At 50.3% G+C, this 25,545-nt stretch overlaps 1 protein-coding gene across 1 annotated transcript in view; it reads left to right on the forward strand.

Annotated features, from left to right (window-relative positions):
- Window positions 1-25,540, forward strand: part of LOC140411278 (membrane-associated phosphatidylinositol transfer protein 1-like) — a gene marked incomplete at its 3' end in the record, with an annotated part of 252,446 nt that extends 226,906 nt beyond the window's left edge. Inside the window, exon 17 of the mRNA XM_072500400.1 lies at window positions 25,449-25,540. Coding sequence (XP_072356501.1) covers window positions 25,449-25,540 — 92 coding nt within the window. The remainder of the gene's footprint in view (window positions 1-25,448) is intronic.
- Between the last annotated feature and the right edge of the window lie 5 nt (window positions 25,541-25,545).

Below are 25,545 nucleotides of genomic sequence, written 5' to 3' on the forward strand. Positions count from 1 at the left end.
TAACGGAGGGAGAGAGAGAGAGCGTGCTGGGATTGGGGTATATTAACGGAGGGAGAGAGAGAGAGCGTGCTGGGATTGGGGTATATTAACGGAGGGAGAGAGAGAGCGTGCTGGGATTGGGGTATATTAACGGAGAGAGAGAGAGCGTGCTGGGATTGGGGTATATTAACGGAGAGAGAGAGAGCGTGCTGGGATTGGGCTATATAAACGGAGCGAGAGAGAGAGCGTGCTGGGATTGGGGTATATTAACGGAGAGAGACAGAGCCTGCTGGGATTTGGGTATATTAACGGAGGGAGAGAGAGCGTGCTGGGATTGGGGTATATTAACGGAGCGAGAGAGAGAGAGCGTGCTGGGATTGGGGTATATTAACGGAGCGAGAGAGAGCGTGCTGGGATTGGGGTATATTAACGGAGAGAGAGAGACAGCGTGCTGGGATTGGTGTATATTAACGGAGAGAGAGAGAGCGTGCTGGGATTGGTGTATATTAACGGAGAGAGAGAGACAGCGTGCTGGGATTGGTGTATATTAACGGAGAGAGAGAGAGAGAGAGCGTGCTGGATTGATGTATATTAACGGAGAGAGAGACAGCGTGCTGGGATTGGTGTATATTAACGGAGAGAGTGGGACAGCGTGCTGGGATTGGTGTATATTAACGGAGAGGGAGCGTGCTGGGATTGGTGCATATTAACGGAGAGAGAGAGAGCATGTTGGGATTGGTGTATATTAACGGAGAGAGAGCGTGCTGGGATTGGTGTATATTAACGGAGAGAGAGAGAGTTTTCTGGGATTGGTGTATATTAATGGAGAGAGAGAGCGTGTGATCGGATTGGGGTATAATAACGGGGGGAGAGAGAGAGCGTCCTGGGATTGGGGTATATTAACGGAGAGAGAGAGAGCGTGCTGGGATTGGGGTATATTAACGGAGAGAGAGCGTGCTGGGATTGGTGTATATTAACGGAGGGAGAGAGAGAGCGTGCTGGGATTGGGGTATATTAACGGAGAGAGAGAGAGCGTGCTGGGATTGGTGTATATTAACGGAGAGAGAGAGAGCGTGCTGGGATTGGGGTATATTAACGGAGAGAGAGAGAGCGTGCTGGGATTGGGGTATATTAACGGAGAGAGAGAGAGAGAGAGAGCGTGCTGGGATTGGGGTATATTAATGGAGAGAGAGAGAGCGTGCTGGGATTTGTGTATATTAACGGAGATAGAGAGAGCATGCTGGGATTGGTGTATATTAACGGAGAGAGAGAGAGAGAGCGTGCTGGGATTGGGGTATATTAATGGAGAGAGAGAGAGCGTGCTGGGATTTGTGTATATTAACGGAGATAGAGAGAGCATGCTGGGATTGGTGTATATTACCGGAGAGAGAGAGAGAGAGCGTGCTGGGATTGGGGTATATTAACGGAGGGAGAGAGAGAGCGTGCTGGAATTGGGGTATATTAACTGAGAGAGAGAGAGCGTGCTGGTATTGGGGTATAATAACGGAGGGAGAGAGTGAGCGTGCTGGGATTGGGGTATATTAACGGAGGGAGAGAGAGAGAGCGTGCTGGGATTGGTGTATATTAACGGAGAGAGAGAGACACGTGCTGGGATTGGTGTATATTAACGGAGAGAGCGTGCTGGGATTGGTGTATATTAACGGAGAGAGAGAGTGTGCTGGTATTGGTGTATATTAACGGAGAGAGAGAGGGCATGTTGGGATTGGTCTATATTAACGGAGAGAGAGCGTGCTGGGATTGGTGTATATTAACAGAGAGAGAGACAGAGTCTGCTGGGATTGGTGTATATTAACGGAGAGCGAGCGTGCTGGGATTGGGGTATATTAACGGAGAGAGAGAGAGCGTGCTGGGATTGGGGTATAATAACGGAGGGAGAGAGTGAGCGTGCTGGGATTGGGGTATATTAACGGAGGGAGAGAGAGAGAGCGTGCTGGGATTGGTGTATATTAACGGAGAGAGAGAGACACGTGCTGGGATTGGTGTATATTAACGGAGAGAGCGTGCTGGGATTGGTGTATATTAACGGAGAGAGAGAGTGTGCTGGTATTGGTGTATATTAACGGAGAGAGAGAGGGCATGTTGGGATTGGTCTATATTAACGGAGAGAGCGCGTGCTGGGATTGGTGTATATTAACAGAGAGAGAGACAGAGTCTGCTGGGATTGGTGTATATTAACGGAGAGCGAGCGTGCTGGGATTGCGGTATATTAACGGAGAGAGAGAGAGCGTGCTGGGATTGGGGTATATTAACGGAGAGAGAGAGAGCGTGCTGGGATTGGTGTATATTAACGGAGAGAGCGAGAGTGTGCTGGGATTGGGGTATATTAACGGAGAGAGAGAGAGAGAGTGTGCTGAGATTGGGGTATATTAACGGAGAGAGAGAGAGAGCGTGCTGGGATTGGGGTATATTAACGGAGGGAGAGAGAGAGCGTGCTGGGATTGGTGTATATTAACGGAGAGAGAGAGACAGCGTGCTGGGATTGGTGTATATTAACGGAGAGAGAGCGAGCGTGCTGGGATTGGTGTATATTAACGGAGAGAGAGAGAGAGCGTGCTGGGATTGGTGTAAATTAACGGAGAGAGAGAGAGTGCTGGGATTGGGGTATATTAACGGAGAGAGAGAGAGAGAGTGTGCTGAGATTGGGGTATATTAACGGAGAGAGAGAGAGAGCGTGCTGCGATTGGGGTATATTAACGGAGAGAGAGAGAGTGCTGGGATTGGGGTATATTAACGGAGAGAGAGAGAGAGAGTGTGCTGAGATTGGGGTATATTAACGGAGAGAGAGAGAGAGCGTGCTGCGATTGGGGTATATTAACGGAGGGAGAGAGACAGCGTGCTGGGATTGGTGTATATTAACGGAGAGAGAGAGAGCGTGCTGGGATTGGTGTATATTAACGGAGAGAGAGAGACAGCGTGCTGGGATTGGTGTATATTAACGGAGAGAGAGAGAGAGCGTGCTGGATTGATGTATATTAACGGAGAGAGAGACAGCGTGCTGGGATTGGTGTATATTAACGGAGAGAGTGGGACAGCGTGCTGGGATTGGTGTATATTAACGGAGAGGGAGCGTGCTGGGATTGGTGTATATTAACGGAGAGAGAGAGAGCATGTTGGGATTGGTGTATGTTAACGGAGAGAGAGCGTGCTGGGATTGGTGTATATTAACGGAGAGAGAGACAGTTTTCTGGGATTGGTGTATATTAATGGAGAGAGAGAGCGTGTGATCGGATTGGGGTATAATAACGGAGGGAGAGAGAGAGCGTCCTGGGATTGGGGTATATTAACGGAGAGAGAGAGAGCGTGCTGGGATTGGGGTATATTAACGGAGAGAGAGCGTGCTGGGATTGGTGTATATTAACGGAGGGAGAGAGAGAGCGTGCTGGGATTGGGGTATATTAACGGAGAGAGAGAGAGCGTGCTGGGATTGGTGTATATTAACGGAGAGAGAGAGAGCGTGCTGGGATTGGGGTATATTAACGGAGAGAGAGAGAGCGTGCTGGGATTGTGGTATATTAACGGAGAGAGAGAGAGAGAGAGAGCGTGCTGGGATTGGGGTATATTAATGGAGAGAGAGAGAGCGTGCTGGGATTTGTGTATATTAACGGAGATAGAGAGAGCATGCTGGGATTGGTGTATATTAACGGAGAGAGAGAGAGAGAGCGTGCTGGGATTGGGGTATATTAATGGAGAGAGAGAGAGCGTGCTGGGATTTGTGTATATTAACGGAGATAGAGAGAGCATGCTGGGATTGGTGTATATTACCGGAGAGTGAGAGAGAGAGCGTGCTGGGATTGGGGTATATTAACGGAGGGAGAGAGAGAGCGTGCTGGAATTGGGGTATATTAACTGAGAGAGAGAGAGCGTGCTGGGATTGGGGAAGAATAACGGAGGGAGAGAGTGAGCGTGCTGGGATTGGGGTATATTAACGGAGGGAGAGAGAGAGAGCGTGCTGGGATTGGTGTATATTAACGGAGAGAGAGCGAGCGTGCTGGGATTGGTGTATATTAACGGAGAGAGAGAGAGAGCGTGCTGGGATTGGTGTAAATTAACGGAGAGAGAGAGAGTGCTGGGATTGGGGTATATTAACGGAGAGAGAGAGAGAGTGTGCTGAGATTGGGGTATATTAACGGAGAGAGAGAGAGAGCGTGCTGCGATTGGGGTATATTAACGGAGGGAGAGAGACAGCGTGCTGGGATTGGTGTATATTAACGGAGAGAGAGAGAGCGTGCTGGGATTGGTGTATATTAACGGAGAGAGGGAGACAGCGTGCTGGGATTGGTGTATATTAACGGAGAGAGAGAGAGAGAGTGTGCTGGGATTGGTGTATATTAACGGAGAGAGAGAGAGAGCGTGCTGGGATTGGTGTATATTAACGGAGAGAGAGAGAGAGCGTGCTGGATTGATGTATATTAACGGAGAGAGAGACAGCGTGCTGGGATTGGTGTATATTAACGGAGAGAGTGGGACAGCGTGCTGGGATTGGTGTATATTAACGGAGAGGGAGCGTGCTGGGATTGGTGTATATTAACGGAGAGAGAGAGAGCATGTTGGGATTGGGGTATATTAACGGAGGGAGAGAGAGAGCGTGCTGGGGTTGGGGTATATTAACGGAGAGAGACAGAGCGTGCTGGGATTGGGGTATATTAACGGAGAGAGAGAGAGAGAGCGTGCTGGGATTGGGGTATATTAACGGAGGGAGAGAGAGAGCGTGCTGGGATTGGGGTATATTAACGGAGAGAGAGAGAGAGAGCGTGCTGGGATTGGGGTATATTAACAGAGAGAGAGAGAGAGCGTGCTGGGATTGGGGTATATTAACGGAGGGAGAGAGAGAGCGTGCTGAGATTGGGGTATATTAACGGAGAGAGAGAGAGAGCGTGCTGAGATTGGGGTATATTACCGGAGAGAGAGAGAGCGTGCTGGGATTGGGGTATATTAACGGAGGGAGAGAGAGAGAGCGTGCTGGGATTGGGGTATATTAACGGAGCGAGAGAGAGAGAGAGCGTGCTGGGATTGGTGTATATTAACTGAGAGAGAGAGAGAGAGAGAGCGTGCTGGGATTGGGGTATATTAACGGAGAGAGAGAGAGCGTGCTGAGATTGGGGTATATTAACTGAGAGAGAGAGAGCGTGCTGGGATTGGGGTATATTAACGGAGCAAGAGAGAGAGAGAGCGTGCTGGGATTGGGGTATATTAACTGAGAGAGAGAGAGCGTGCTGGGATTGGGGTATATTAACGGAGCGAGAGAGAGAGAGAGCGTGCTGGGATTGGGGTATATTAACGGAGCGAGAGAGAGAGAGAGCGTGCTGGGATTGGGGTATATTAACGGAGAGAGAGAGAGCGTGCTGGGATTGGGGTATATTAACGGAGAGAGAGAGAGAGCGTGCTGGGATTGGGGTATATTAACGGAGAGAGAGAGAGCGTGCTGGGATTGGGGTATATTAACGGAGGGAGAGAGAGAGAGCGTGCTGGGATTGGGGTATATTAACGGAGGGAGAGAGAGAGAGCGTGCTGGGATTGGGGTATATTAACGGAGGGAGAGAGAGAGCGTGCTGGGATTGGGGTATATTAACGGAGAGAGAGAGAGCGTGCTGGGATTGGGGTATATTAACGGAGAGAGAGAGAGCGTGCTGGGATTGGGCTATATAAACGGAGCGAGAGAGAGAGCGTGCTGGGATTGGGGTATATTAACGGAGAGAGACAGAGCCTGCTGGGATTTGGGTATATTAACGGAGGGAGAGAGAGCGTGCTGGGATTGGGGTATATTAACGGAGCGAGAGAGAGAGAGCGTGCTGGGATTGGGGTATATTAACGGAGCGAGAGAGAGCGTGCTGGGATTGGGGTATATTAACGGAGAGAGAGAGACAGCGTGCTGGGATTGGTGTATATTAACGGAGAGAGAGAGAGCGTGCTGGGATTGGTGTATATTAACGGAGAGAGAGAGACAGCGTGCTGGGATTGGTGTATATTAACGGAGAGAGAGAGAGAGAGAGCGTGCTGGATTGATGTATATTAACGGAGAGAGAGACAGCGTGCTGGGATTGGTGTATATTAACGGAGAGAGTGGGACAGCGTGCTGGGATTGGTGTATATTAACGGAGAGGGAGCGTGCTGGGATTGGTGCATATTAACGGAGAGAGAGAGAGCATGTTGGGATTGGTGTATATTAACGGAGAGAGAGCGTGCTGGGATTGGTGTATATTAACGGAGAGAGAGAGAGTTTTCTGGGATTGGTGTATATTAATGGAGAGAGAGAGCGTGTGATCGGATTGGGGTATAATAACGGGGGGAGAGAGAGAGCGTCCTGGGATTGGGGTATATTAACGGAGAGAGAGAGAGCGTGCTGGGATTGGGGTATATTAACGGAGAGAGAGCGTGCTGGGATTGGTGTATATTAACGGAGGGAGAGAGAGAGCGTGCTGGGATTGGGGTATATTAACGGAGAGAGAGAGAGCGTGCTGGGATTGGTGTATATTAACGGAGAGAGAGAGAGCGTGCTGGGATTGGGGTATATTAACGGAGAGAGAGAGAGCGTGCTGGGATTGGGGTATATTAACGGAGAGAGAGAGAGAGAGAGAGCGTGCTGGGATTGGGGTATATTAATGGAGAGAGAGAGAGCGTGCTGGGATTTGTGTATATTAACGGAGATAGAGAGAGCATGCTGGGATTGGTGTATATTAACGGAGAGAGAGAGAGAGCGTGCTGGGATTGGGGTATATTAATGGAGAGAGAGAGAGCGTGCTGGGATTTGTGTATATTAACGGAGATAGAGAGAGCATGCTGGGATTGGTGTATATTACCGGAGAGAGAGAGAGAGAGCGTGCTGGGATTGGGGTATATTAACGGAGGGAGAGAGAGAGCGTGCTGGAATTGGGGTATATTAACTGAGAGAGAGAGAGCGTGCTGGTATTGGGGTATAATAACGGAGGGAGAGAGTGAGCGTGCTGGGATTGGGGTATATTAACGGAGGGAGAGAGAGAGAGCGTGCTGGGATTGGTGTATATTAACGGAGAGAGAGAGACACGTGCTGGGATTGGTGTATATTAACGGAGAGAGCGTGCTGGGATTGGTGTATATTAACGGAGAGAGAGAGTGTGCTGGTATTGGTGTATATTAACGGAGAGAGAGAGGGCATGTTGGGATTGGTCTATATTAACGGAGAGAGAGCGTGCTGGGATTGGTGTATATTAACAGAGAGAGAGACAGAGTCTGCTGGGATTGGTGTATATTAACGGAGAGCGAGCGTGCTGGGATTGGGGTATATTAACGGAGAGAGAGAGAGCGTGCTGGGATTGGGGTATAATAACGGAGGGAGAGAGTGAGCGTGCTGGGATTGGGGTATATTAACGGAGGGAGAGAGAGAGAGCGTGCTGGGATTGGTGTATATTAACGGAGAGAGAGAGACACGTGCTGGGATTGGTGTATATTAACGGAGAGAGCGTGCTGGGATTGGTGTATATTAACGGAGAGAGAGAGTGTGCTGGTATTGGTGTATATTAACGGAGAGAGAGAGGGCATGTTGGGATTGGTCTATATTAACGGAGAGAGCGCGTGCTGGGATTGGTGTATATTAACAGAGAGAGAGACAGAGTCTGCTGGGATTGGTGTATATTAACGGAGAGCGAGCGTGCTGGGATTGCGGTATATTAACGGAGAGAGAGAGAGCGTGCTGGGATTGGGGTATATTAACGGAGAGAGAGAGAGCGTGCTGGGATTGGTGTATATTAACGGAGAGAGCGAGAGTGTGCTGGGATTGGGGTATATTAACGGAGAGAGAGAGAGAGAGTGTGCTGAGATTGGGGTATATTAACGGAGAGAGAGAGAGAGCGTGCTGGGATTGGGGTATATTAACGGAGGGAGAGAGAGAGCGTGCTGGGATTGGTGTATATTAACGGAGAGAGAGAGACAGCGTGCTGGGATTGGTGTATATTAACGGAGAGAGAGCGAGCGTGCTGGGATTGGTGTATATTAACGGAGAGAGAGAGAGAGCGTGCTGGGATTGGTGTAAATTAACGGAGAGAGAGAGAGTGCTGGGATTGGGGTATATTAACGGAGAGAGAGAGAGAGAGTGTGCTGAGATTGGGGTATATTAACGGAGAGAGAGAGAGAGCGTGCTGCGATTGGGGTATATTAACGGAGAGAGAGAGAGTGCTGGGATTGGGGTATATTAACGGAGAGAGAGAGAGAGAGTGTGCTGAGATTGGGGTATATTAACGGAGAGAGAGAGAGAGCGTGCTGCGATTGGGGTATATTAACGGAGGGAGAGAGACAGCGTGCTGGGATTGGTGTATATTAACGGAGAGAGAGAGAGCGTGCTGGGATTGGTGTATATTAACGGAGAGAGAGAGACAGCGTGCTGGGATTGGTGTATATTAACGGAGAGAGAGAGAGAGCGTGCTGGATTGATGTATATTAACGGAGAGAGAGACAGCGTGCTGGGATTGGTGTATATTAACGGAGAGAGTGGGACAGCGTGCTGGGATTGGTGTATATTAACGGAGAGGGAGCGTGCTGGGATTGGTGTATATTAACGGAGAGAGAGAGAGCATGTTGGGATTGGTGTATGTTAACGGAGAGAGAGCGTGCTGGGATTGGTGTATATTAACGGAGAGAGAGACAGTTTTCTGGGATTGGTGTATATTAATGGAGAGAGAGAGCGTGTGATCGGATTGGGGTATAATAACGGAGGGAGAGAGAGAGCGTCCTGGGATTGGGGTATATTAACGGAGAGAGAGAGAGCGTGCTGGGATTGGGGTATATTAACGGAGAGAGAGCGTGCTGGGATTGGTGTATATTAACGGAGGGAGAGAGAGAGCGTGCTGGGATTGGGGTATATTAACGGAGAGAGAGAGAGCGTGCTGGGATTGGTGTATATTAACGGAGAGAGAGAGAGCGTGCTGGGATTGGGGTATATTAACGGAGAGAGAGAGAGCGTGCTGGGATTGTGGTATATTAACGGAGAGAGAGAGAGAGAGAGAGCGTGCTGGGATTGGGGTATATTAATGGAGAGAGAGAGAGCGTGCTGGGATTTGTGTATATTAACGGAGATAGAGAGAGCATGCTGGGATTGGTGTATATTAACGGAGAGAGAGAGAGAGAGCGTGCTGGGATTGGGGTATATTAATGGAGAGAGAGAGAGCGTGCTGGGATTTGTGTATATTAACGGAGATAGAGAGAGCATGCTGGGATTGGTGTATATTACCGGAGAGTGAGAGAGAGAGCGTGCTGGGATTGGGGTATATTAACGGAGGGAGAGAGAGAGCGTGCTGGAATTGGGGTATATTAACTGAGAGAGAGAGAGCGTGCTGGGATTGGGGAAGAATAACGGAGGGAGAGAGTGAGCGTGCTGGGATTGGGGTATATTAACGGAGGGAGAGAGAGAGAGCGTGCTGGGATTGGTGTATATTAACGGAGAGAGAGAGACACGTGCTGGGATTGGTGTATATTAACGGAGAGAGCGTGCTGGGATTGGTGTATATTAACGGAGAGAGAGAGTGTGCTGGTATTGGTGTATATTAACGGAGAGAGAGAGGGCATGTTGGGATTGGTCTATATTAACGGAGAGAGAGCGTGCTGGGATTGGTGTATATTAACAGAGAGAGAGACAGAGTCTGCTGGGATTGGTGTATATTAACGGAGAGCGAGCGTGCTGGGATTGGGGTATATTAACGGAGAGAGAGCGTGCTGGGATTGGGGTATAATAACGGAGGGAGAGAGTGAGCGTGCTGGGATTGGGGTATATTAACGGAGGGAGAGAGAGAGAGCGTGCTGGGATTGGTGTATATTAACGGAGAGAGAGAGACACGTGCTGGGATTGGTGTATATTAACGGAGAGAGCGTGCTGGGATTGGTGTATATTAACGGAGAGAGAGAGTGTGCTGGTATTGGTGTATATTAACGGAGAGAGAGAGGGCATGTTGGGATTGGTCTATATTAACGGAGAGAGAGAGAGTGCTGGGATTGGGGTATATTAACGGAGAGAGAGAGAGAGAGTGTGCTGAGATTGGGGTATATTAACGGAGAGAGAGAGAGAGCGTGCTGCGATTGGGGTATATTAACGGAGGGAGAGAGACAGCGTGCTGGGATTGGTGTATATTAACGGAGAGAGAGAGAGCGTGCTGGGATTGGTGTATATTAACGGAGAGAGAGAGACAGCGTGCTGGGATTGGTGTATATTAACGGAGAGAGAGAGAGAGAGAGTGTGCTGGGATTGGTGTATATTAACGGAGAGAGAGAGAGAGCGTGCTGGGATTGGTGTATATTAACGGAGAGAGAGAGAGAGCGTGCTGGATTGATGTATATTAACGGAGAGAGAGACAGCGTGCTGGGATTGGTGTATATTAACGGAGAGAGTGGGACAGCGTGCTGGGATTGGTGTATATTAACGGAGAGGGAGCGTGCTGGGATTGGTGTATATTAACGGAGAGAGAGAGAGCATGTTGGGATTGGTGTATATTAACGGAGAGAGAGCATGCTGGGATTGGTGTATATTAACGGAGAGAGAGACAGTTTTCTGGGATTGGTGTATATTAATGGAGAGAGAGAGCGTGTGATCGGATTGGGGTATAATAACGGAGGGAGAGAGAGAGCGTCCTGGGATTGGGGTATATTAACGGAGAGAGAGAGAGCGTGCTGGGATTGGGGTATATTAACGGAGAGAGAGCGTGCTGGGATTGGTGTATATTAACGGAGAGAGAGAGCGTGTGATCGGATTGGGGTATAATAACGGGGGGAGAGAGAGAGCGTCCTGGGATTGGGGTATATTAACGGAGAGAGAGAGAGCGTGCTGAGATTGGGGTATATTAACGGAGAGAGAGCGTGCTGGGATTGGTGTATATTAACGGAGGGAGAGAGAGAGCGTGCTGGGATTGGGGTATATTAACGGAGAGAGAGAGAGCGTGCTGGGATTGGTGTATATTAACGGAGAGAGAGAGAGCGTGCTGGGATTGGGGTATATTAACGGAGAGAGAGAGAGCGTGCTGGGATTGGGGTATATTAACGGAGAGAGAGAGAGAGAGAGAGCGTGCTGGGATTGGGGTATATTAATGGAGAGAGAGAGAGCGTGCTGGGATTTGTGTATATTAACGGAGATAGAGAGAGCATGCTGGGATTGGTGTATATTAACGGAGAGAGAGAGAGAGAGCGTGCTGGGATTGGGGTATATTAATGGAGAGAGAGAGAGCGTGCTGGGATTTGTGTATATTAACGGAGATAGAGAGAGCATGCTGGGATTGGTGTATATTACCGGAGAGAGAGAGAGAGAGCGTGCTGGGATTGGGGTATATTAACGGAGGGAGAGAGAGAGCGTGCTGGAATTGGGGTATATTAACTGAGAGAGAGAGAGCGTGCTGGGATTGGGGTATAATAACGGAGGGAGAGAGTGAGCGTGCTGGGATTGGGGTATATTAACGGAGGGAGAGAGAGAGAGCGTGCTGGGATTGGTGTATATTAACGGAGAGAGAGAGACACGTGCTGGGATTGGTGTATATTAACGGAGAGAGCGTGCTGGGATTGGTGTATATTAACGGAGAGAGAGAGTGTGCTGGTATTGGTGTATATTAACGGAGAGAGAGAGGGCATGTTGGGATTGGTCTATATTAACGGAGAGAGAGCGTGCTGGGATTGGTGTATATTAACAGAGAGAGAGACAGAGTCTGCTGGGATTGGTGTATATTAACGGAGAGCGAGCGTGCTGGGATTGGGGTATATTAACGGAGAGAGAGAGAGCGTGCTGGGATTGGGGTATATTAACGGAGAGAGAGAGAGCGTGCTGGGATTGGTGTATATTAACGGAGAGAGCGAGAGTGTGCTGGGATTGGGGTATATTAACGGAGAGAGAGAGAGAGAGTGTGCTGAGATTGGGGTATATTAACGGAGAGAGAGAGAGAGCGTGCTGGGATTGGTGTATATTAACGGAGAGAGAGAGAGAGCGTGCTGGATTGATGTATATTAACGGAGAGAGAGACAGCGTGCTGGGATTGGTGTATATTAACGGAGAGAGTGGGACAGCGTGCTGGGATTGCTGTATATTAACGGAGAGGGAGCGTGCTGGGATTGGTGTATATTAACGGAGAGAGAGAGAGCATGTTGGGATTGGTGTATATTAACGGAGAGAGAGCGTGCTGGGATTGGTGTATATTAACGGAGAGAGAGACAGTTTTCTGGGATTGGTGTATATTAATGGAGAGAGAGAGCGTGTGATCGGATTGGGGTATAATAACGGAGGGAGAGAGAGAGCGTCCTGGGATTGGGGTATATTAACGGAGAGAGAGAGAGAGCGTGCTGGGATTGGGGTATATTAACGGAGAGAGAGCGTGCTGGGATTGGTGTATATTAACGGAGGGAGAGAGAGAGCGTGCTGGGATTGGGGTATATTAACGGAGAGAGAGAGAGCGTGCTGGGATTGGTGTATATTAACGGAGAGAGAGAGAGCGTGCTGGGATTGGGGTATATTAACGGAGAGAGAGAGAGCGTGCTGGGATTGGGGTATATTAACGGAGAGAGAGAGAGAGAGAGAGCGTGCTGGGATTGGGGTATATTAATGGAGAGAGAGAGAGCGTGCTGGGATTTGTGTATATTAACGGAGATAGAGAGAGCATGCTGGGATTGGTGTATATTAACGGAGAGAGAGAGAGAGAGCGTGCTGGGATTGGGGTATATTAATGGAGAGAGAGAGAGCGTGCTGGGATTTGTGTATATTAACGGAGATAGAGAGAGCATGCTGGGATTGGTGTATATTACCGGAGAGAGAGAGAGAGAGCGTGCTGGGATTGGGGTATATTAACGGAGGGAGAGAGAGAGCGTGCTGGAATTGGGGTATATTAACTGAGAGAGAGAGAGCGTGCTGGGATTGGGGTATAATAACGGAGGGAGAGAGTGAGCGTGCTGGGATTGGGGTATATTAACGGAGGGAGAGAGAGAGAGCGTGCTGGGATTGGTGTATATTAACGGAGAGAGAGAGACACGTGCTGGGATTGGTGTATATTAACGGAGAGAGCGTGCTGGGATTGGTGTATATTAACGGAGAGAGAGAGTGTGCTGGTATTGGTGTATATTAACGGAGAGAGAGAGGGCATGTTGGGATTGGTCTATATTAACGGAGAGAGAGCGTGCTGGGATTGGTGTATATTAACAGAGAGAGAGACAGAGTCTGCTGGGATTGGTGTATATTAACGGAGAGCGAGCGTGCTGGGATTGGGGTATATTAACGGAGAGAGAGAGAGCGTGCTGGGATTGGGGTATATTAACGGAGAGAGAGCGTGCTGGGATTGGTGTATATTAACGGAGAGAGCGAGAGTGTGCTGGGATTGGGGTATATTAACGGAGAGAGAGAGAGAGAGTGTGCTGAGATTGGGGTATATTAACGGAGAGAGAGAGAGAGCGTGCTGGGATTGGTGTATATTAACGGAGAGAGAGAGACAGCGTGCTGGGATTGGTGTATATTAACGGAGATAGAGCGAGCGTGCTGGGATTGGTGTATTTAACGGAGAGAGAGAGAGAGCGTGCTGGGATTGGTGTAAATTAACGGAGAGAGAGAGTGCTGGGATTGGGGTATATTAACGGAGAGAGAGAGAGCGTGCTGAGATTGGGGTATATTAACGGAGAGAGAGAGAGAGCGTGCTGCGATTGGGGTATATTAACGGAGGGAGAGAGAGAGCGTGCTGGGATTGGGGTATATTAACGGAGGGAGAGAGAGAGCGTGCTGGGATTGGTGTATAATAACGGAGGGAGAGAGAGAGCATGCTGGGATTGGTGTATATTAACGGAGGGAGAGAGAGAGCGTGCTGGGATTTGGGTATATTAACGGAGGGAGAGAGAGAGCGTGCTGAGATTGGGGTATATTAACGAAGAGAGAGAGAGAGCGTGCTGGGATTGGTGTATATTAACGGAGAGAGAGAGCATGCTGGGATTTGGGTATATTAACGGAGGGAGAGAGAGAGCGTGCTGAGATTGGGGTATATTAACGGAGAGAGAGAGCGTGCTGGGATTTGGGTATATTAACGGAGGGAGAGAGAGAGCGTGCTGAGATTGGGGTATATTAACGGAGAGAGAGAGAGAGCGTGCTGGGATTGGGGTATATTAATGGAGAGAGAGAGCGTGCTGGGATTTGGGTATATTAACGGAGGGAGAGAGTGAGCGTGCTGGGATTGGTGTATAATAACGGAGGGAGAGAGAGAGCGTGCTGGGATTGGGGTATATTAACGGAGGGAGCGAGAGAGCGTGCTGGGATTGGGGTATATTAACGGAGAGAGAGAGAGCGTGCTGGGATTGGGGTACATTAACGGAGAGAGAGAGAGCGTGCTGGGATTGGGGTATATTAACGGAGGGAGAGAGAGAGAGCGTGCTGGGATTGGTGTATAATAACGGAGGGAGAGAGAGAGCGTGCTGGGATTGGTGTATAATAACGGAGGGAGAGAGAGAGCGTGCTGGGATTGGGGTATATTAACGGAGGGAGAGAGAGAGAGCCTGCTGGGATTGGTGTATATTAACGGAGTGAGAGAGAGCGTGCTGGGATTGGGGTATATTAACGGAGGGAGAGAGAGAGCGTGCTGGGATTGGGGTATATTAACGGAGGGAGAGAGAGAGAGCGTGCTGGGATTGGGGTATATTAACGGAGAGAGAGAGAGAGCGTGCTGGGATTGGGGTATATTAATGGAGAGAGAGAGAGCGTGCTGGGATTTGTGTATGTTAACGGAGATAGAGAGAGCATGCTGGGATTGGTGTATATTAACGGAGAGAGAGGGAGAGAGAGCGTGCTGGGATTGGGGTATATTAACGGAGGGAGAGAGAGAGCGTGCTGGGATTGGTGTATATTAACGGAGAGAGAGAGACAGCGTGCTGGGATTGGTGTATATTAACGGAGAGAGCGTGCTGGGATTGGTGTATATTAACGGAGAGAGAGAGTGTGCTGGTATTGGTGTATATTAACGGAGAGAGAGCGTGCTGGGATTGGTGTATATTAACGGAGAGAGAGAGGGCATGTTGGGATTGGTCTATATTAATGGAGAGAGAGCGTGCTGGGATTGGTGTATATTAACAGAGAGAGAGACAGAGTCTGCTGGGATTGGTGTATATTAACGGAGAGAGAGCGTGCTGGGATTGGGGTATATTAACGGAGAGAGAGAGAGCGTGCTGGGATTGGGGTATATTAACGGAGAGAGAGCGTGCTGGGATTGGTGTATATTAACGGAGGGAGAGAGAGAGCGTGCTGGGATTGGGGTATATTAACGGAGAGAGAGAGAGCGTGCTCGGATTGGGGTATATTAAAGGAGAGAGAGAGAGCGTGCTGGGATTGGGGTATATTAACGGAGAGAGAGAGCGTGCTGGGATTGGGGTATATTAATGGAGAGAGAGAGAGCGTGCTGGGATTTGTGTATATTAACGGAGATAGAGAGAGCATGCTGGGATTGGTGTATATTAACGGAGAGAGAGAGAGAGCGTGCTGGGATTGGGGTATATTAACGGAGGGAGAGAGAGAGCGTGCTGGAATTGGGGTATATTTACTGAGAGAGAGAGAGCGTGCTGGGATTGGGGTATAATAACGGAGGGAGAGAGTGAGCGTGCTGGGATTGGGGTATATTAACGGAGGGAGAGAGAGAGAGCGTGCTGGGATTGGTGTATATTAACGGAGAGAGAGAGACACGTGCTGGGATTGGTGTATATTAACGGAGAGAGCGTGCTGGGATTGGTGTATATTAACGGAGAGAGAGAGTGTGCTGGTATTGGTGTATATTAACGGAGAGAGATAGGGCATGTTGGGATTGGTCTATATTAACGGAGAGAGAGCGTGCTGGGATTGGTGGATATTAACAGAGAGAGAGACAGAGTCTGCTGGGATTGGTGTATATTAACGGAGAGCGAGCGTGCTGGGATTGGGGTATATTAACGGAGAGAGAGAGAGCGTGCTGGGATTGGGGTATATTAACGGAGAGAGAGAGAGAGCGTGCTGGGATTGGTGTATATTAACGGAGAGAGCGAGAGTGTGCTGGGATTGGGGTATATTAACGGAGAGAGAGAGAGAGAGTGTGCTGAGATTGGGGTATATTAACGGAGAGAGAGAGAGAGCGTGCTGGGATTGGGGTATATTAACGGAGGGAGAGAGAGCGCGTGCTGGGATTGGTGTATATTAACGGAGAGAGAGAGACAGCGTGCTGGGATTGGTGTATATTAACGGAGAGAGAGCGAGCGTGCTAGGATTGGTGTATATTAACGGAAAGAATGAGAGAGCGTGCTGGGATTGGTGTAAATTAACGGAGAGAGAGAGAGTGCTGGGATTGGGGTATATTAACGGAGAGAGAGAGAGTGTGCTGAGATTGGGGTATATTAACGGAGAGAGAGAGCGTGCTGCGATTGGGGTATATTAACGGAGGGAGAGAGAGAGCGTGCTGGGATTGGGGTATATTAACGGAGGGAGAGAGAGAGCGTGCTGGGATTGGTGTATAATAACGGAGGGAGAGAGAGAGCATGCTGGGATTGGTGTATATTAACGGAGGGAGAGAGAGAGCGTGCTGGGATTTGGGTATATTAACGGAGGGAGAGAGAGAGCGTGCTGAGATTGGGGTATATTAACGAAGAGAGAGAGAGAGCGTGCTGGGATTGGTGTATATTAACGGAGAGAGAGAGCGTGCTGGGATTTGGGTATATTAACGGAGGGAGAGAGAGAGCGTGCTGAGATTGGGGTATATTAACGGAGAGAGAGAGCGTGCTGGGATTTGGGTATATTAACGGAGGGAGAGAGAGAGCGTGCTGAGATTGGGTATATTAACGGAGAGAGAGAGAGAGCGTGCTGGGATTGGGGTATATTAACGGAGAGAGAGAGCGTGCTGGGATTTGGGTATATTAACGGAGGGAGAGAGAGAGCGTGCTGAGATTGGGGTATATTAACGGAGAGAGAGAGAGAGCGTGCTGGGAGTGGGGTATAATAACGGAGGGAGAGAGTGAGCGTGCTGGGATTGGTGTATAATAACGGAGGGAGAGAGAGAGCGTGCTGGGATTGGGGTATATTAACGGAGGGAGCGTGAGAGCGTGCTGGGATTGGGGTATATTAACGGAGAGAGAGAGAGCGTGCTGGGATTGGGGTACATTAACGGAGAGAGAGAGAGCGTGCTGGGATTGGGGTATATTAACGGAGGGAGAGAGAGACAGCGTGCTGGGATTGGTGTATAATAACGGAGGGAGAGAGAGAGCGTGCTGGGATTGGTGTATAATAACGGAGGGAGAGAGAGAGCGTGCTGGGATTGGGGTATATTAACGGAGGGAGAGAGAGAGAGCGTGCTGGGATTGGTGTATATTAACGGAGTGAGAGAGAGCGTGCTGGGATTGGGGTATATTAACGGAGGGAGAGAGAGAGCGTGCTGGGATTGGGGTATATTAACGGAGGGAGAGAGAGAGAGCGTGCTGGGATTGGTGTATATTAACGGAGAGAGAGAGAGCGTGCTGGGATTGGGGTATATTAACGGAGAGAGAGAGAGCGTGCTGGGATTGGGGTATATTAACGGAGAGAGAGCGTGCTGGGATTGGTGTATAATAACGGAGGGAGAGAGAGAGCGTGCTGGGGTTGGGGTATATTAACGGAGGGAGAGAGAGAGTGTGCTGGGAATGGTGTATATTAACGGAGAGAGAGAGAGCGTGCTGGGATTGGGGTATATTAACGGAGAGAGAGAGAGCGTGCTGGGATTGGGGTATATTAACGGAGGGAGAGAGAGAGCGTGCTGGGGTTGGGGTATATTAACGGAGGGAGAGAGAGAGCGTGCTGGGATTGGGGTATATTAACAGAGGGAGAGAGAGAGCGTGCTGGGGTTGGGGTATATTAACGGAGGGAGAGAGAGAGCGTGCTGGGATTGGGGTATATTAACGGAGGGAGAGAGAGAGCGTGCTGGGATTGGGGTCTATTAACGGAGAGAGAGAGAGCGTGCTGGGATTGGGGTATATTAACGGAGGGAGAGAGAGAGAGCGTGCTGGGATTGGGGTATATTAACGGAGGGAGAGAGAGAGAGCGTGCTGGGATTGGGGTATATTAACGGAGGGAGAGAGAGAGCGTGCTGGGGTTGGGGTATATTAACAGAGGGAGAGAGAGAGCGTGCTGGGATTGGGGTATATTAACGGAGGGAGAGAGAGAGCGTGCTGAGATTGGGGTATATTAACGGAGAGAGAGAGAGAGCGTGCTGGGATTGGGGTATAATAACGGAGGGAGATAGAGAGCGTGCTGGGATTGGGGTATATTAACGGAGGGAGAGAGAGAGCCTGCTGGGATTGGTGTATATTAACGGAGATAGAGAGAGCGTGCTGAGATTGGGGTATATTAACGGAGGGAGAGAGAGAGCGTGCTGGGATTGGGGTATATTAACGGAGAGACAGAGCGTGCTGGGATTGGTGTATATTAACGGAGGGAGAGAGAGAGCGTGCTGGGGTTGGGGTATATTAACGGAGGGAGAGAGAGAGCGTGCTGGGGTTGGGGTATATTAACGGAGGGAGAGAGAGAGCGTGCTGGGGTTGGGGTATATTAACAGAGGGAGAGAGAGAGCGTGCTGGGATTGGGGTATATTAACAGAGGGAGAGAGAGAGCGTGCTGGGATTGGGGTATATTAACGGAGGGAGAGAGAGAGCGTGCTGGGGTTGGGGTATATTAACAGAGGGAGAGAGAGAGCGTGCTGGGATTGGGGTATATTAACGGAGGGAGAGAGAGAGCGTGCTGAGATTGGGGTATATTAACAGAGGGAGAGAGAGAGCGTGCTGGGATTGGGGTATATTAACAGAGGGAGAGAGAGAGCGTGCTGGGATTGGGGTATATTAACGGAGGGAGAGAGAGAGCGTGCTGGGGTTGGGGTATATTAACGGAGAGGCAGAGCGTGCTGGGATTGGGGTATATTAACGGAGAGACAGAGCGTGCTGGGATTGGGGTATATTAACGGAGGGAGAGAGAGAGCGTGCTGGGATTGGGGTATATTAACGGAGGGAGAGAGAGAGCGTGCTGGGGTTGGGGTATATTAACGGAGAGAGACAGAGCGTGCTGGGATTGGGGTATATTAACGGAGAGAGAGAGAGAGAGAGAGCGTGTTGGGATTGGGGTATATTAACGGAGAGAGAGAGAGCGTGCTGGGGTTGGGGTATATTAACGGAGGGAGAGAGAGAGCGTGCTGGGGTTGGGGTATATTAACGGAGAGAGACAGAGCGTGCTGGGATTGGGGTATATTAACGGAGAGAGAGAGAGAGAGCGTGCTGGGATTGGGGTATATTAACGGAGGGAGAGAGAGAGCGTGCTGGGATTGGGGTATATTAACGGAGAGAGAGAGAGAGAGCGTGCTGGGATTGGGGTATATTAACGGAGGGAGAGAGAGAGCGTGCTGGGAATTGGGTATATTAACGGAGAGAGAGAGAGAGCGTGCTGGGATTGGTGTATATTAACGGAGGGAGAGAGAGAGCGTGCTGAGATTGGGGTATATTAACGGAGAGAGAGAGAGAGCGTGCTGAGATTGGGGTATATTAACGGAGAGAGAGAGAGCGTGCTGGGATTGGGGTATATTAACGGAGGGAGAGAGAGAGAGCGTGCTGGGATTGGGGTATATTAACGGAGCGAGAGAGAGAGAGAGCGTGCTGGGATTGGTGTTTATTAACTGAGAGAGAGAGAGAGCGTGCTGAGATTGGGGTATATTAACTGAGAGAGAGAGAGCGTGCTGGGATTGGGGTATATTAACGGAGCGAGAGAGAGAGAGAGCGTGCTGGGATTGGGGTATATTAACTGAGAGAGAGAGAGCGTGCTGGGATTGGGGTATATTAACGGAGCGAGAGAGAGAGAGAGCGTGCTGGGATTGGGGTATATTAACGGAGCGAGAGAGAGAGAGCGTGCTGAGATTGGGGTATATTAACGGAGAGAGAGAGAGAGCGTGCTGAGATTGGGGTATATTAACGGAGAGAGAGAGAGCGTGCTGGGATTGGGGTATATTAACGGAGGGAGAGAGAGAGAGCGTGCTGGGATTGGGGTATATTAACGGAGCGAGAGAGAGAGAGAGCGTGCTGGGATTGGTGTTTATTAACTGAGAGAGAGAGAGCGTGCTGAGATTGGGGTATATTAACTGAGAGAGAGAGAGCGTGCTGGGATTGGGGTATATTAACGGAGCGAGAGAGAGAGAGAGCGTGCTGGGATTGGGGTATATTAACTGAGAGAGAGAGAGCGTGCTGGGATTGGGGTATATTAACGGAGCGAGAGAGAGAGAGAGCGTGCTGGGATTGGGGTATATTAACGGAGCGAGAGAGAGAGAGCGTGCTGGGATTGGGGTATATTAACGGAGCGAGAGAGAGAGAGAGCGTGCTGGGATTGGGGTATATTAACGGAGAGAGAGAGCGTGCTGGGATTGGGGTATATTAACGGAGGGAGAGAGAGCGTGCTGGGATTGGGGTATATTAACGGAGGGAGAGAGAGAGAGCGTGCTGGGATTGGGGTATATTAACGGAGGGAGAGAGAGAGCGTGCTGGGATTGGGGTATATTAACGGAGAGAGAGAGAGCGTGCTGGGATTGGGGTATATTAACGGAGAGAGAGAGAGCGTGCTGGGATTGGGCTATATTAACGGAGCGAGAGAGAGCGTGCTGGGATTGGGGTATATTAACGGAGAGAGACAGAGCGTGCTGGGATTGGGGTATATTAACGGAGGGAGAGAGAGCGTGCTGGGATTGGGGTATATTAACGGAGGGAGAGAGAGAGCGTGCTGGGATTGGGGTATATTAACGGAGAGACAGATCGTGCTGGGATTGGGGTATATTAACGGAGGGAGAGAGAGCGTGCTGGGATTGGGGTATATTAACGGAGCGAGAGAGAGAGAGCGTGCTGGGATTGGGGTATATTAACGGAGGGAGAGAGAGCGTGCTGGGATTGGGGTATATTAACGGAGAGAGAGAGAGAGAGCGTGCTGGGATTGGGGTATATTAACGGAGGGAGAGAGCGTGCTGCGATTGGGGTATATTAACGGAGGGAGAGAGAGAGCGTGCTGGGATTGGGGTATATTAACGGAGGGAGAGAGAGAGCGTGCTGGGATTGGTGTATAATAACGGAGGGAGAGAGAGAGCATGCTGGGATTGGTGTATATTAACGGAGGGAGAGAGAGAGCGTGCTTGGATTTGGGTATATTAACGGAGGGAGAGAGAGAGCGTGCTGAGATTGGGGTATATTAACGAAGAGAGAGAGAGAGCTTGCTGGGATTGGTGTATATTAACGGAGAGAGAGAGCGTGCTGGGATTTGGGTATATTAACGGAGGGAGAGAGAGAGCGTGCTGAGATTGGGGTATATTAACGGAGAGAGAGAGCGTGCTGGGATTTGGGTATATTAACGGAGGGAGAGAGAGAGCGTGCTGAGATTGGGTATATTAACGGAGAGAGAGAGAGAGCGTGCTGGGATTGGGGTATATTAACGGAGAGAGAGAGCGTGCTGGGATTTGGGTATATTAACGGAGGGAGAGAGAGAGCGTGCTGAGATTGGGGTATATTAACGGAGAGAGAGAGAGAGCGTGCTGGGATTGGGGTATAATAACGGAGGGAGAGAGTGAGCGTGCTGGGATTGGTGTATAATAACGGAGGGAGAGAGAGAGCGTGCTGGGATTGGGGTATATTAACGGAGGGAGCGAGAGAGCGTGCTGGGATTGGGGTATATTAACGGAGAGAGAGAGAGCGTGCTGGGATTGGGGTACATTAACGGAGAGAGAGAGAGCGTGCTGGGATTGGGGTATATTAACGGAGGGAGAGAGAGACAGCGTGCTGGGATTGGTGTATAATAACGGAGGGAGAGAGAGAGCGTGCTGGGATTGGTGTATAATAACGGAGGGAGAGAGAGAGCGTGCTGGGATTGGGGTATATTAACGGAGGGAGAGAGAGAGAGCGTGCTGGGATTGGTGTATATTAACGGAGTGAGAGAGAGCGTGCTGGGATTGGGGTATATTAACGGAGGGAGAGAGAGAGCGTGCTGGGATTGGGGTATATTAACGGAGGGAGAGAGAGAGAGCGTGCTGGGATTGGTGTATATTAACGGAGAGAGAGAGAGCGTGCTGGGATTGGGGTATATTAACGGAGAGAGAGAGCGTGCTGGGATTGGGGTATATTAACGGAGAGAGAGCGTGCTGGGATTGGTGTATAATAACGGAGGGAGAGAGAGAGCGTGCTGGGGTTGGGGTATATTAACGGAGGGAGAGAGAGAGTGTGCTGGGAATGGTGTATATTAACGGAGAGAGAGAGAGCGTGCTGGGATTGGGGTATATTAACGGAGAGAGAGAGAGCGTGCTGGGATTGGGGTATATTAACGGAGGGAGAGAGAGAGCGTGCTGGGGTTGGGGTATATTAACGGAGGGAGAGAGAGAGCGTGCTGGGATTGGGGTATATTAACAGAGGGAGAGAGAGAGCGTGCTGGGGTTGGGGTATATTAACGGAGGGAGAGAGAGAGCGTGCTGGGATTGGGGTATATTAACGGAGGGAGAGAGAGAGCGTGCTGGGATTGGGGTCTATTAACGGAGAGAGAGAGAGCGTGCTGGGATTGGGGTATATTAACGGAGGGAGAGAGAGAGAGCGTGCTGGGATTGGGGTATATTAACGGAGGGAGAGAGAGAGAGCGTGCTGGGATTGGGGTATATTAACGGAGGGAGAGAGAGAGCGTGCTGGGGTTGGGGTATATTAACAGAGGGAGAGAGAGAGCGTGCTGGGATTGGGGTATATTAACGGAGGGAGAGAGAGAGCGTGCTGAGATTGGGGTATATTAACGGAGAGAGAGAGAGAGCGTGCTGGGATTGGGGTATAATAACGGAGGGAGATAGAGAGCGTGCTGGGATTGGGGTATATTAACGGAGGGAGAGAGAGAGCCTGCTGGGATTGGTGTATATTAACGGAGATAGAGAGAGCGTGCTGAGATTGGGGTATATTAACGGAGGGAGAGAGAGAGCGTGCTGGGATTGGGGTATATTAACGGAGAGACAGAGCGTGCTGGGATTGGTGTATATTAACGGAGGGAGAGAGAGAGCGTGCTGGGGTTGGGGTATATTAACGGAGAGACAGAGCGTGCTGGGATTGGGGTATATTAACGGAGAGACAGAGCGTGCTGGGATTGGGGTATATTAACGGAGGGAGAGAGAGAGCGTGCTGGGATTGGGGTATATTAACGGAGGGAGAGAGAGAGCGTGCTGGGGTTGGGGTATATTAACGGAGAGAGACAGAGCGTGCTGGGATTGGGGTATATTAACGGAGAGAGAGAGAGAGAGCGTGCTGGGATTGGGGTATATTAACGGAGGGAGAGAGAGAGCGTGCTGGGATTGGGGTATATTAACGGAGAGAGAGAGAGAGAGCGTGCTGGGATTGGGGTATATTAACGGAGGGAGAGAGAGAGCGTGCTGGGAATTGGGTATATTAACCCAGAGAGAGAGAGAGCGTGCTGGGATTGGTGTATATTAACGGAGGGAGAGAGAGAGCGTGCTGAGATTGGGGTATATTAACGGAGAGAGAGAGAGAGCGTGCTGAGATTGGGGTATATTAACGGAGAGAGAGAGAGCGTGCTGGGATTGGGGTATATTAACGGAGGGAGAGAGAGAGAGCGTGCTGGGATTGGGGTATATTAACGGAGCGAGAGAGAGAGAGAGCGTGCTGGGATTGGTGTTTATTAACTGAGAGAGAGAGAGCGTGCTGAGATTGGGGTATATTAACTGAGAGAGAGAGAGCGTGCTGGGATTGGGGTATATTAACGGAGCGAGAGAGAGAGAGAGCGTGCTGGGATTGGGGTATATTAACTGAGAGAGAGAGAGCGTGCTGGGATTGGGGTATATTAACGGAGCGAGAGAGAGAGAGAGCGTGCTGGGATTGGGGTATATTAACGGAGCGAGAGAGAGAGAGCGTGCTGAGATTGGGGTATATTAACGGAGAGAGAGAGAGAGCGTGCTGAGATTGGGGTATATTAACGGAGAGAGAGAGAGCGTGCTGGGATTGGGGTATATTAACGGAGGGAGAGAGAGAGAGCGTGCTGGGATTGGGGTATATTAACGGAGCGAGAGAGAGAGAGAGCGTGCTGGGATTGGTGTTTATTAACTGAGAGAGAGAGAGCGTGCTGAGATTGGGGTATATTAACTGAGAGAGAGAGAGCGTGCTGGGATTGGGGTATATTAACGGAGCGAGAGAGAGAGAGAGCGTGCTGGGATTGGGGTATATTAACTGAGAGAGAGAGAGCGTGCTGGGATTGGGGTATATTAACGGAGCGAGAGAGAGAGAGAGCGTGCTGGGATTGGGGTATATTAACGGAGCGAGAGAGAGAGAGCGTGCTGGGATTGGGGTATATTAACGGAGCGAGAGAGAGAGAGAGCGTGCTGGGATTGGGGTATATTAACGGAGAGAGAGAGCGTGCTGGGATTGGGGTATATTAACGGAGGGAGAGAGAGAGAGCGTGCTGGGATTGGGGTATATTAACGGAGGGAGAGAGAGAGAGCGTGCTGGGATTGGGGTATATTAACGGAGGGAGAGAGAGAGCGTGCTGGGATTGGGGTATATTAACGGAGAGAGAGAGAGCGTGCTGGGATTGGGGTATATTAACGGAGAGAGAGAGAGCGTGCTGGGATTGGGCTATATTAACGGAGCGAGAGAGAGAGCGTGCTGGGATTGGGGTATATTAACGGAGAGAGACAGAGCGTGCTGGGATTGGGGTATATTAACGGAGGGAGAGAGAGCGTGCTGGGATTGGGGTATATTAACGGAGGGAGAGAGAGAGCGTGCTGGGATTGGGGTATATTAACGGAGAGACAGAGCGTGCTGGGATTGGGGTATATTAACGGAGGGAGAGAGAGCGTGCTGGGATTGGGGTATATTAACGGAGCGAGAGAGAGAGCGTGCTGGGATTGGGGTATATTAACGGAGCGAGAGAGAGACAGAGTGTGCTGGGCTTGGGGTATATTAACGGAGGGAGAGAGAGCGTGCTGGGATTGGGGTATATTAACGGAGAGAGAGAGAGAGCGTGCTGGGATTGGGGTATATTAACGGAGGGAGAGAGAGCGTGCTGGGATTGGGGTATATTAACGGAGCGAGAGAGAGAGAGCGTGCTGGGATTGGGGTATATTAACGGAGAGAGAGAGAGAGCGTGCTGGGATTGGGGTATATTAACGGAGGGAGAGAGAGCGTGCTGGGATTGGGGTATATTAACGGAGCGAGAGAGAGAGAGCGTGCTGGGATTGGGGTATATTAACGGAGAGAGAGAGAGCGTGCTGGGATTGGGGTATATTAACGGAGAGAGAGAGAGAGCGTGCTGGGATTGGGGTATATTAACGGAGGGAGAGAGAGAGCGTGCTGGGATTGGGGTATATTAACGGAGAGAGAGAGAGCTGGATTGGCATTCTGCTGGTATTTTCAATGATGGTTTGAATTGCTTCCCCTGCTCCTCCCGTTTTCAGATTGCCGTTGCTCCCTCATTCCGTAACCCTCTCTCTCTCGCCTCCCCGCAGCCGACACTCTTCAGTCCTACCCCTCGATTTTCAGCGGAGTTCCGGAGCCAACGTCCACGACCACACTGACTGCCGCCAACCCGGATATCTGGAGGAC

This window comes from Scyliorhinus torazame, chromosome 4 (assembly GCF_047496885.1).
Source record: "Scyliorhinus torazame isolate Kashiwa2021f chromosome 4, sScyTor2.1, whole genome shotgun sequence".
NCBI lineage: Eukaryota > Metazoa > Chordata > Chondrichthyes > Carcharhiniformes > Scyliorhinidae > Scyliorhinus > Scyliorhinus torazame.